Source organism: Rattus rattus, chromosome 1 (genome assembly GCF_011064425.1).
Source record: "Rattus rattus isolate New Zealand chromosome 1, Rrattus_CSIRO_v1, whole genome shotgun sequence".
In the NCBI taxonomy this organism is placed as follows: Eukaryota; Metazoa; Chordata; class Mammalia; order Rodentia; family Muridae; genus Rattus; species Rattus rattus.
In genome coordinates this window covers 222248293-222260764 of record NC_046154.1, presented here as the reverse complement: position 1 = coordinate 222260764, position 12472 = coordinate 222248293, and the positions used below count along the sequence as shown (strand labels likewise).

At 35.9% G+C, this 12472-nt stretch overlaps 1 protein-coding gene across 2 annotated transcripts in view; it reads left to right on the top strand.

Moving 5' to 3' along the window:
- Csmd3 (CUB and Sushi multiple domains 3) overlaps nt 1–12472 on the top strand; it is a 1591133-nt gene that overhangs the window by 1267916 nt on the left and 310745 nt on the right. For both annotated transcript variants that reach the window (XM_032915225.1, XM_032915219.1), the window contains one exon: nt 20–222. In XM_032915225.1, coding sequence (XP_032771116.1) covers nt 20–222 — 203 coding nt within the window. The remainder of the gene's footprint in view (nt 1–19; nt 223–12472) is intronic.

Sequence of the window (12472 nt, the reverse complement as noted above, 5' to 3'; positions counted from 1 at the left end):
ATGTATGGTTTTCCCACAGCCTACAGTTTCTCGCTTTCGATACAGAAGCATCCCATGATATACTCCGAGTTTGGGATGGTCCGCCAGAAAACGAGATGCTATTAAAGGAAGTTAGTGGATCTCTTATTCCTGATGGAATTCATAGCACTCTCAACATAGTGACTATCCAGTTTGATACGGACTTTTATATCAGCAAATCTGGATTTGCCATTCAGTTCTCAAGTAAGCCTTTTCTGTTTCATTTGTAAGCAAAAAGAAAGGTTTATTAACCAAAAAATATTCCTCTACATATTATTTTTCAATTTATAAATGTTAAATATTAGTCCTGGTCTCCCTATTTCACAGAAGGTGAAACAAAATATACTTGGGAAAATTTACTATAATTCACTGTGCTTATTAATGGCCAGCTCTAACGAAATAATCCTTAAAATAATAATTGTATTAAAATAGTTCAGCAGAAGAAATTATTATATCACGAAGTCTTGCAGAAGTTGAATGCCCCTCATTCACAATTCTTGGGATCAGAAGTGTTTCAGATTAAGAATTTTAACGAGTTTGTGGATATTTAGATTAGCCTAGTAAGATATTTTAGGAATGAGACAACAGTCTAAATGCAAAATTCACTTATGCTTCATATACACCTAGGAAATATGGCTTGAACAGTTCATCATATAACTATTTGTGCACCTGCATTTTCATTGGAACTGATTACATGAGATGTGGTGTGGAATTTTCCACACTTGAAATATTATGCTTATTCAAAATAGGTCTACTCAGCCAGGGATAACATACAATCATAATATATGAGAAAGCTTTTTAAAAAATAAGAAAAATATTTATTTTTAATTTTTGTTTTATATATAATATGTTTAAAAGAACCAGAAAAATTGTAATATTAATATTATATTTTACATGTAATAATGATATTAATATATGAAAATAGACATTTATTTTATATTAAGATGATTATTAACATAGAGTGAATAATAAAGTATATATTAGGTTTTATACATTTTATTGCATATTTTATTATCCATTAAAATAAAAGGAAAACAAAGTTGGATTAGAGAGTTGGTTTAGTAGATAAGAGTATTTTCCTGGTGCTAGAGAGATGGCTCAGTGGTTAAGAACACTGACTGCTCATCCAGAGTTACAGAGTCCAATATAGCTCACAACCATCTGTTATGAGATCCTATGCTCTCTTCTGGTGTGTCTGAAAGCAGTATGAATTGAATTTAGATCTCCAGCACTCAAATAAAAGGCAGTAGTTATGGCTACATCTACATTGTGGCCTCACTGAAATAATATCGAATTCTATGAGAACAATCACTGAAATAATTATCATTTTATGGGTTTGCTTATTTTTCATTTCTTATGTCAGATAGGTCTATTTTATTTTTTGCTTTTCTTTTTTTTTACTAATCTATTAAAGTATGAATAACTTGGCAGAGAGGTGTTCACCCTCATTCTTCTGAATGGTACTTGGACAACAGCTTTGCTTTCTCTCCATTAGTGATACAGTTACTATCTTAAATGCCTGCTGTGATGGGGTTCTGTAAATACCAATGTGAAATGTGCTTAGATATATATCTGTGACTTTGAATTCCATCTAGTTACTAATTCTTTTCCTGGGGGTTTTATAAGCATTTGTTTGTAAAACGAGTGGCTTATTTTTTTACACGTGTTGTATCTATAGGTCATGTTAAAGTTGTAGAAACATCTGTCATACTAAGTCTTAAATAAATCTGCCTTTACAATAGACTATCAGAAATGTAAACTACGTCCTGAATCTTTCAATCCACTTGTGTTGATCACCCAGTTCATAAATTTTTCATAAATACAATCAATTAATCCAGATTTCTTTCCTGAACAACTTTTGGAATAATGCATGTGATTACAGAGCTTCTAAAGTAAAAATATAGTTATTTTAATGCACAGTATCTTCATTATCATCTAGATCCCTCAATTTTGCATTTATGTACAAATTTTCATTTGATTCTAACACATTTGTGAAAAAATATCTCCTAAAATCCATTTCATAGATAAGGACACAGAGGCTGGAGAGTCAGTTTGGTTATTAGCAGTCGTATAACTAGCAGTTATCACACTGTGATCCACTTGTGTCTGAAAGTAGGTAAGCATCAGGGGTGGAGAGCAGAAAATGCTCGACAGTTATCACTACTGTGTTACTATTGCAACGATATTTATGCAATGTCTACATTATTGCAGATATATACTGATATACAGATATTTAACCTACTAATGTGTATTATGTATTAAAGAAAAAAGAAAACAGCTATTATCTTTTTAATTGTAATATAGTTCTATAGCTTATTCAATTTGACATCTGGATCATGATTAGAACGCTCCATCAAAAGTTACCCTTTCCTCAAAGAAAGGTATTAAGGACAATTTGAACGATGGGAAGGAATGAGGCAAAGGGAAAGTTCATACTTGCCTGTTGGAAAAGGACTTTTGCCTTTTTAACGATATGTTTTAATAAGGCTTTCTATTAGTATAATAAAGCACCCAGTCCTAAAGCAAATTGAGGATGAAAGGGTTTGCTTCAGCTGTCGACTCTTAGGACACACTCATCACTGAAGCAAGTGAGGGCAGTTGCTCAGTAGACCAGGGCTTTGGAGGAAGGAACAAACCAGAGGCCACGGGCAGTGCTGTTTACAAGCTTGCTTATCCTGATTTCTCATACACCCCTAGAGCATGTCTCCAGTAGTGACTCTGTCTAAAGTGTACAATCCATCCCATATTAAACATAAATCCAGAAAAATATCCTACACTCATGTCTGCTAGCCAATCCTACGGAGGCATTTTCTCAATTGAAATTTCTTCTCAAATGACCCTACCTTGAATCAAGTTGACATTAAAAACTAGCAAGCAACCCTCTTAGCAGGCAACATATTTTTCTAATGTATGTAAGAGAATAGGAATTGTATTAAACAGCATGTACTTGTCAAATTAAGCAAGTGGTACTAGCAGGGATGTGAATGAACTTCAGGCTAATTATTCTCCAGTGTAGACAAAGTTTTCAGATGACAGCTGGCTACTCCAAAGACCACTTCAATTCTTCAATCCTAGAAATCTATCTGTGCATTCCACCCATATATGCATCCTAATGGAGTATGCTAGGGACCACATATTAAACTCATTAATCCTATCATAGGTCTCTGAATGTATCTTCACACACACACACACACACACACACACACACACACACACACACACACACATCACACACACATACACACACACACACACACACACACACGCACACACACACACACACACACACACACACACACACACTATACATACTATAGAGACTGCTGTAAAACTTCCTTCTCCTTAAAGATTACTTCTGATACATTGTACTTAAATTTTGCTCATGCTTTAGCATTAATATTTTTCTTGGATAAATTGTCTCTTACCCGAGCCCTAGTTGTCATGTTTTCAAATAGCGATCAGAATAATTTATTCTGCAATTTACTTTCCTAGAGAGCTTTTAATTATGATTTTTACTATACTAAATACCTAAATACCTACGTAAAACAGATTTTGGTAAGGGCAGTAATGTAATTCACTGATCATATCCAAGATACTTTTTAATTTTTCAGACAGAAAAATCTCAAAAATTATGTTTAAAAAAATCCTAGAAAATCATAACTCATTGCCATATTTTAGACAGGTTTTTTAAATTGAGATTTTGGGTTTTTTCTCCGCTGCTTTGGGTGTTTTATGATTCTAAATAAAAAATAAAAACTGTCAAACAGCAGTGATTATTCAATCTCCTGCATGTTGATTGACAGTTTCAACTGTGTTTCAGAAACAGCTTCCTTGCTGCATTTATAATAATTAGCTTATTTTTAAGAAACAAATTTTATCTTATACTATCAAAATATTTATAACTTTTATAATTATAATGGAATAATAGTACAGAGAAGACTCGTGGAATTAATTTAAAAAAAGATATAAAGGTTATAGATGCCCAATAATTATGGTACACATTTAAGATATGATTGTATATAAAAGAAGGAACAGCAAATGTACACAGGACATCTAGCTAATACAAGAAACTTCAGATTCATTCTAGCGTCAAGTCATTCTTGAAAACAGATTCTGTCATTCTTGTACCTAGATTAAAAATAACACATCTATTTCATTTATTCGGTTACCTTTAGCACCTAGCACAGGGCCTGGTGCATGGAGTGAGAAATATTTGCTATAAAACAAAGGTCAAGTAACTTATATCCACATTACAAAAGTAATAAATAAATATCATCTGCTGTACTCTATTTTCTCTATAGTCATAGAATATGTGGAATGATTATACATGTATGGAATGTCTTAAAGACTGTAGTCCAGCTAATCCAATAGTGTTAGCTCAGTCTCACAAACCTGGATGTCTCAGCTGCGTTCTTGTATGAATATGCTGGAATCCCAAAGAGGTAGGCTCCAATGCCAATAGAGGAGTGGATGTGCTAGCAAGTCAAGAGCAAACAGGCAAAAAGCAAAAGCTTCTCTCTTCCCTGTCCTTATATAGGATTCCAGTTGAGGGTATGGCCCATATTAAAGGTATATCTTCCTAGCTCAAGATCCAGATCAAAGGTGTGTGTCTTCCTAGCTCAAAGTTCTGGATTAGAAGTAGATTCACCCACTTCACACCAAGCAGAAAATATCTCACAGGGGTACCCTCCATATCGGAATTGTAGTTCATTCTGGATAAAGTCAAGCTGACATCAAAGAATAGTCTTCAAGTTTTCTAAGATATTTGTTTGAAAGCACCCAGGTGACTTAGACAAGTAACCTCATTTATCCCATTAATTATCTACTGAGAGAAGTAGTGGGAGATGGGGAGATAGATTAAATGTCAGATCTTTAGTATAACATGTGCAATAATGTGATTTTAAAAATTTGAACTTATAGTAATAAGTAACAAAAGGATGAAATAGACAAACAGCAAGTCTCTTTACAGAAAATATAACCAGTGAAATTCATTTCACAAAACTCAGTATAACGTGAATTTAACTGAAATGCGGGTTGCATAGCAACTTTACAGTCCTCGCCAAGCCGCCATCAGCGGCCTCGTGGCTTCTATTTTATGATCTATTCATGCTTTGTAGATTCTGTCGCTTTGACTCTTGGTGATATAATCTGCAAGGCACTTCTGCTTAATCAGAGCTACTCAAGTCTGACACTGCCATCTCATGCTGTCCTAAGCCCTGTCCTGGCTTCTCAGCAGGTCAGCCTCTATATCCCCTACTTAAATTTGTAATCTGCCTGCCTTGTTCCACTTCAGTTCTACAGGGAGGTATCATGCTGTCATTTGCCCACAGAATAGTTGATTTTGACAGAGCATTTTCTCTGCTCTTCATTCTTTGACCTCTCCATTAAGAATCAGTACCTGCTGGGTAATACAAAACACAAAGGCTCATAACTTCTACTGTTGAAAATTCTCAAAGAAATGGATGGCTTCACCAGGATAGGTTGAAGTCTGACAGCCTTAAAGGACTGCATGATACCATTGCCTTTGTTCCCGTCCTCATTATTGCTTGATATACTGGGCAACAGTCAACTAGCCATTCACTTCATTATCCCTCCATATTTTTTCTCCACACTTCTGCCTGGCTGACTGTCAGAAGTAAAAACTGCGTATCACTTTACTCTTTAAAATTATTTAATGCTTTGTGTTCAGTTTGAAACTGAGAATTTCTGTCATTAAATGTAAAGCCTCGGCATTGTGCACTTGCTCTAGTTTGCTTTCTGTTTCCGTGATAAGACACTGACAAATTTCAACCTGGGTGTCCCATTCTAAACACAAAACCTTACATGTTACACTACATCACTGAGGAAAGTCAAAGCAAAAACTCAAAGATGAACTGAAGCAGAGGCCAACCATGGAGAAATACCACTTATTAGCTTGTTCCCATGGCTTGTTCTGCCATGCGTCCTATAAGAATAGGTACTGCCCACAGTGGGCTGGGGACTACTACATTAATTAGCAGTCATTAAAATGACCCACAGATATGTACATAGGTAAATCCTATAGGAGTAGTTCTACAATAGTGGTTTCTCTACCCTGTGTATCAAAGTGACATCCAGTACTATGCATCACAGTACACAAGCAACGTATCAGACTCATGTTGTCACTATTTATTTATATAATCCATCTGTCTCCAGTACCCTGGTAAGAGACTATATAGTTAATCACTACTTTTGTTTTTTTGCATACTCTCCTTAATATTTTTGGAAAGTTTGAGCCCATATTCCAAAAACAATAAATGCATAGTCATTTTAATGTTTTTATTTTTATTTATTTACATTTCAAATGTTGTCTCTTTTTCTGATATCCCTTCCACAACTCTCGTATCCCATCCTCTCTCCCCATGCTTCGATGAGAATGCCCCAACTCACCCACTCCCACCTCACTGCCCTGACATTCCACTACACTGCAACATCAAGCCTTTCCCGGACCAAGGGCCTCTCCTCTCATTGATGCCCCAACAAGGCCATCCTCTGCTCCATATGCATCTGGAGCCATGGGTTTCTCCACGTGCACACTTTGGTTGATGGGTTAGTCCCTGGAGCTCTGGGCTGTCTGGTTGGTCCATGTTGTTCTTTCTATGGGGTTGCAAACCAAACCACTTTAGCTCCTTCAGTCAAGTCCAGGTCCACATCACTTGTAGTACACAAAAACTCCTAATCAGAATTAGTCACTATATTTAACCTGTGCTGACACTATAAACAGGTTGCATGACAATTATTAAGTGTCCTGAGTTGTTCATGATATTTGTAGCTTTTACTTATTCAGGAAGAATGACCAGTTCAGTGTTTGGGTTTTGTTTTGTTTTGTTTTGTTTTTTTCTATTTTCCATTCTTAACAAAGTATCTTCATAACTTTGCAGTTAAAATGAGATGCACTGTATGTTTTACGTCTCTGTTCTGTATTTAACCTATCTGACAGTGTGGGACTTAGGTTTGCAGCACTCAGAGGAATTACAAAACAAGGTTAAAGCAGAGTTGTAGATGTTTGATATTTCCTTTACAGTGTGAATTACCAATGAATTATTTTATCACAAAATGTTCTTATTACTTTGTAATATGTCTTTTGGTATTAATGGCATTCATAAGGCATATATAATAGTGAGGATATACGTTATATAAACTCTTAATAACACTGATATCTGCAAAGAAGTCTGTAAGTAAAGTGAGTTCAGCTGAAATGGCTAGTATGAAAAGACCAGACAATAATGTTCAAAGATGTTCTACAAACTTATCCAGACAATGTAGAAAATGAAAGTCTCCAAAGACATCAAGAAATGAATTTAGGTGGTAGAGAGATGGCTTAGCTCTTCGAAAGGTCCTGAGTTCAATTCATCACATGGTGGCTGACAATCACCTGCAATGGGATCTGATGCACCCTTCTGGTGTGACTGAAGACAGCGAGAGTGTATTCACATATATAAAATAAATAAGTCTTTAAAATTTTTTAATTTAAAAAATAAATGAATTTACAATAGTCTTTATGTTACTATTTATCAACCCAAATATTTTACTACCTATAGAAACATGGTATATGAAAAATAACATAGTCCCTTATACCTCTCTCTCTCCCTCTCTGTCTCTCTCTCTCCCTTTCTCTCCCTTTCTCTCTCTGTCTCTCTGTCGCTCTCTCTGTCTCTGTGTGTGTATGTGTCTATAGATAGATAGATAAAGATGTAAATATAGATATAGATATATAATATATGCACATATATAATTTAAATAATTTACAAATATATTTACTACCAAACATATACTGATTATTTGCCTGTAAAAGGAAGAATTGGTATAGGGGTTAAAGTGTCAGCTCACTGGCTAAGATCACTAGTTGCTCTTGCACAGGTGGTGAATTTAATTCCCAGAACCCACATGGTTGCTTATAACCACCTCTCACAACATTTGCAGGGGAAGCCAACAACTTCTGACTTCCATGAGCAGGTAATTAATTTATAAGCATGCAGGCAAAACATTCATGCACTTAAAATAAATAAAACCTCAAATGTTCTTGACAATCAAGGGCCTTACAAAGTCTGAGAAAGCAATTCTAACACAGTGGTAGATTCAGGCTTTTTAATTTGTTTCCATTGTGAAAGATGACTCAGATTATCTAAGTGTTATTTCTCAAACCAGCTCCAAGTTTGCAGTCTTTCTGACTTTAGATTCTGAGTAATAGAAAGACAGGCACACACCATCATGCTTAGCAATGAAGATACAATTATTTTAACTCACAGTTTCAGAAGGTTCACATCAAGGTCTCCTGGTTGCACACTCTGGGAGAATAAATCAGGATCGCAGACACTTGGGTGAGGAGGAACTTTTTTTATTACACAGAAATAATAAATACAGGAAAGGAATACAGAAAGGGATGAGGGCAATCTGGTGTCTTCAAAGACAGTCCTGTAGTCAATGCAATGCTTTTGTGGATCCCACTTGAGGTTTAATTAAGACACAAGGAGACATCTATATACTTTAAAGCTATTGCCTTTTAGCTGAGTCAGTCTTTCAGCTACAGTCTAACTTAATCCAACTTCTCAATCATTCTGTCTCTCGTTGTGCTGTACAGCCCACTTCAGACTCCATCTGGTCTTTCTTCTGTCTCCTTCTACATCTGCCTCCATCTGTTGAGTCTCCTCCAGCTTGGAGCTCTGCCCATACTTCCTAACCCATCTCACCAGCTCTTTCTTATGCAAAATGACACATTTCAGTCCGACCCAATCTGTAGAAGAACAACACCCTAGCCATACTTTTTACATACCCTTTGGCACTGAGGTTTGTGTGACCTTCCCCAAGGGGAGCCTGCTTTTTAATATGATAATTTCAGAGAATCTTCTTCTGAACTAACAGGGAAAGAAAAATATTTACATATAGAAGGGATGTACAGGGATACTGTATTGAGAGGATACATTCTGCTAGCACATAGCTCTGCCTGCATAGCAACCAACAATTGAAAATACAGGGACAGACCTTCTTACATTGTGGGGGTGTAAGTTATCCCAACATATAGTAGCCTACTTTTTCTAACTAGGTCCTATATCTAAAGTTTCCATGATTTATTAATTTAACAGTGGAACCAAGAATCTATGGTGGGGAGGCATTCCTTATGGAAACAATAATTCATAATAATTTCCATCGCCCTTAACTTCAAGTGTAACCAAATATTGAACTCTGATACTATGGCTTTAAATATATCACATATCTATGTAAGTTCATCTATGCAGTTTTGTTCTTTATATTAGTGTTATGTTTCATTTAGTATAGGATCACCAAAGTTGGTTTATGTTGCCACTTATTGCAAAATAGTTTCCAAAGATAAATATTCTATATGAATATATGCCACATCTTATTTAGGTGCCTATGAAAACCAAGTTTGTTTTTCTAACTTTGTTATTGTGACTAGGGCTGCAAAGAATGTGGAAATACTGTCTCTTCCAGATTCTGATTTCAGGTTTTTTGGTTAAATTCAGAAACAAGTTTGCTGGTTCCTACTGTTACTTTAGCTGGAATAACTTGGGGTGTAAGAACCCCAACCCTTGCCTTACTTCCAGACACTCAAAGTGAGACACTGAGATGCAAATCAATGCAAAAGAAAGAGGTTTATTGAAGACCCAAAAATGAACCCACACAACGATGGTCATTTGATCTTTGACAAAGGAGCTGGAGGTCAGCATGTAGAAGAATGCAAATCGATCCATTCTTATCACCATGTACAAAGCTTAAGTCCAAGTGGATCAAGGACCTCCATATCAAACCAGATATACTCAAACTAATAGAAGAAAGAGTGGGAAAGAGTCTTGAACACATGGGCACTGGTGAAAATTTCCTGAGCAAAACACCTATGGCTTATGCTCTAAGATCAAGAATTGACAAATGGTACCTCATAAAACTGCAAAGCTTCTGTGAGGCAAAAGACACTGTCATTAGGACAAAACTGCAACCAATATATTGGGAAAAGGTCTTTATCAATATTACATCTGATAGAGGGCTAATATCCAAAATATACAAAGAACTCAAGAAGTTAGACTCCAGAGAGCCAAATAACCCTATTAAAAATGGGGTACAGAGCTAAACAAAACATTCTCTGCTGAGGATTATGGAATGGCCAAAAAACACCTAAAAGTGTTTGACATGGTTAGTCATCTGGGAAATAAAAATCAAAACAACCCTGAGATTCCACCTCACACCAGTCAGAATGGCTAAGATCAAAAACTCAGGTGACAGCAGATGCTGGCAAGGATGTAGAAAAAGAGGAACACTCTTCCATTGTTGGTGAGATTGCAAACTGGTACAACCACTCTGGAAATCAGTATGGAGGTTCCTCAGAAAATTCAACATTGCACTACCTGAGGACCCAGCTATACCACTCCTGGGCATATACCCAAAAGATGCTCCAACATACAACAAAGACACATGCTCTACTATGTTCATAGCAGTCTTATTTATGACCAGAAGCTGGAAAGAACCCAGATGCCCTTCAACAGAGGAATGGATTAAAAAATGTGGTACATCTACACAATGGAGTACTACTCATTTGTCAAAACCAATGACATCATGAAATTCATAGGCAAATGGAATCAACTAGAAAATATCATCCTGAGTGAGGTAACTCAATCATAGAAAAACACACTTGGTATGCACTCATTGATAAGTGGATATTAGCCAAAAAACACGAATTAGCACAGACCACAGGAAGCTCAAGAAGGATGACCAAAATGTGGATGCTCCCACTCCTTCTTAAAAGGGGAAATAAAAATATCCATATGAGGGGATATGGAAGCAAAGAATGATCATTCAGAGCCTGCTCCACATGTGGCCCTGTTGGACCCGAAGGACCACCACCAAAGATCCGCTCGTCCCCATAGAGCACTGGAGCAGAGATTCGATGCAATCAGCAAGAGGTTTTTATCCCAGTGCACCAGGGTTGCTCAGCCTTCAAGTAGGAGAAGAAGGAGAAGAACCTCGTCCTACAGATACAGGCTACTTTTAAGCACGAAAACCACAAAGCCACAGGAATGGGGATGGGTACATCAAGACACACAAGGATTGGTTGGAAACATTTGCTGTTTAACTTCATTTGTCCATGTCGTGGTCACATTGTCCTTGGTGCCTGGAGCAATGCTGTGTTTTTGGGTGGTGGAAAGTCCCTGCCGGTCCTGCCAGTCATGTGACTACCACCTGCTGGTCATAGGACCATGAGGACAGGGTGTAAAAAGTCATAAAAGCACAAATGGGTAGGGGAGGTATAACTGGTGAAATTTCCCAGCAGGTTTATTTTCTCAGGGAAGGGATGTAGCTTGTGGAATTTTCTTTGGATCCACAGCCCATATATATATACAGCCACCAAAACTAGATAAGATTATGAAGCTAAAAATGCATGCTGAAAGGGACTGGATATAGATCTCTCCTGAAAGACACATCCAGAGCATGTCCAATACAGAGGTCAATCCTAGCAGCAAACCACTGAACTGAGAAAGGTTTATTTGTATAAAACTCTTATTCTATATATATTTTCTACACATTGTGCTAGAGAGAAGACCTAATAGGTAATCAAAATTTATATAACAGTAACAGAAAAAATTTATATTTAGCATTTAGAGTTCTATTCTTCAATATAGTGAAATAATATTTAACAATTACCAATTCCTAAATGATGTAGCTAATTCATAAAGTCATATTATTAAATAATTATTTATAATAATAGTAATTATGTGATATTTCTTCATTCGTAATTGCCTAGGAGAAATACCATAACTGCTAAAAATGCTTATTTTCTTCATCAACTGTTTCTATTAATTCAGAGAAAAAGAATGTTTGGTGCTAAAATGATTATAATTTTTCCTACTTACAAACACAGAAGGTAACCAGTATGCATTCAAATGTCAAACGAATAAGGATAATAAAACAATAGCATTCCTACAAAGTAATTATTTCTGTGGGAATTTAACTGATTGCTTTCAGAACTCCTGTAATTCCAAGTGTGTGTGGTGGGGAGTTCTTTGGTATTTCATTAAACACCCTCATTCTTTGCTTTGCTTTAAAATCTTACTCCTAATTTGTTTATTAACTTAGAGAAAATGGAACAGTAGGGATTTACCACCTCTTTCCTTTCAAGTCAATTAGACCTCAAGGCAAATGCATATTCCAACACAATTATTAGCCTAATGTAAAAGCTGTCTTTTGAGATAATTCGTCTCATTTAAATCATTAAGTCTAGAAAATTTGACAAGAAATACACATTGTATCCTCATATTTACCTATGACCAAATTATCTTAACTTGCATTGCAGCATTTTTATTTTGTTCTTTACATATATATATATATATATATATATATAATTCTATAGTCCATATATGCAAATATATGTATAAATATAAATATAAAATATTTGAGGATTTGTCATAAATTTTGTGAGTATAGAATG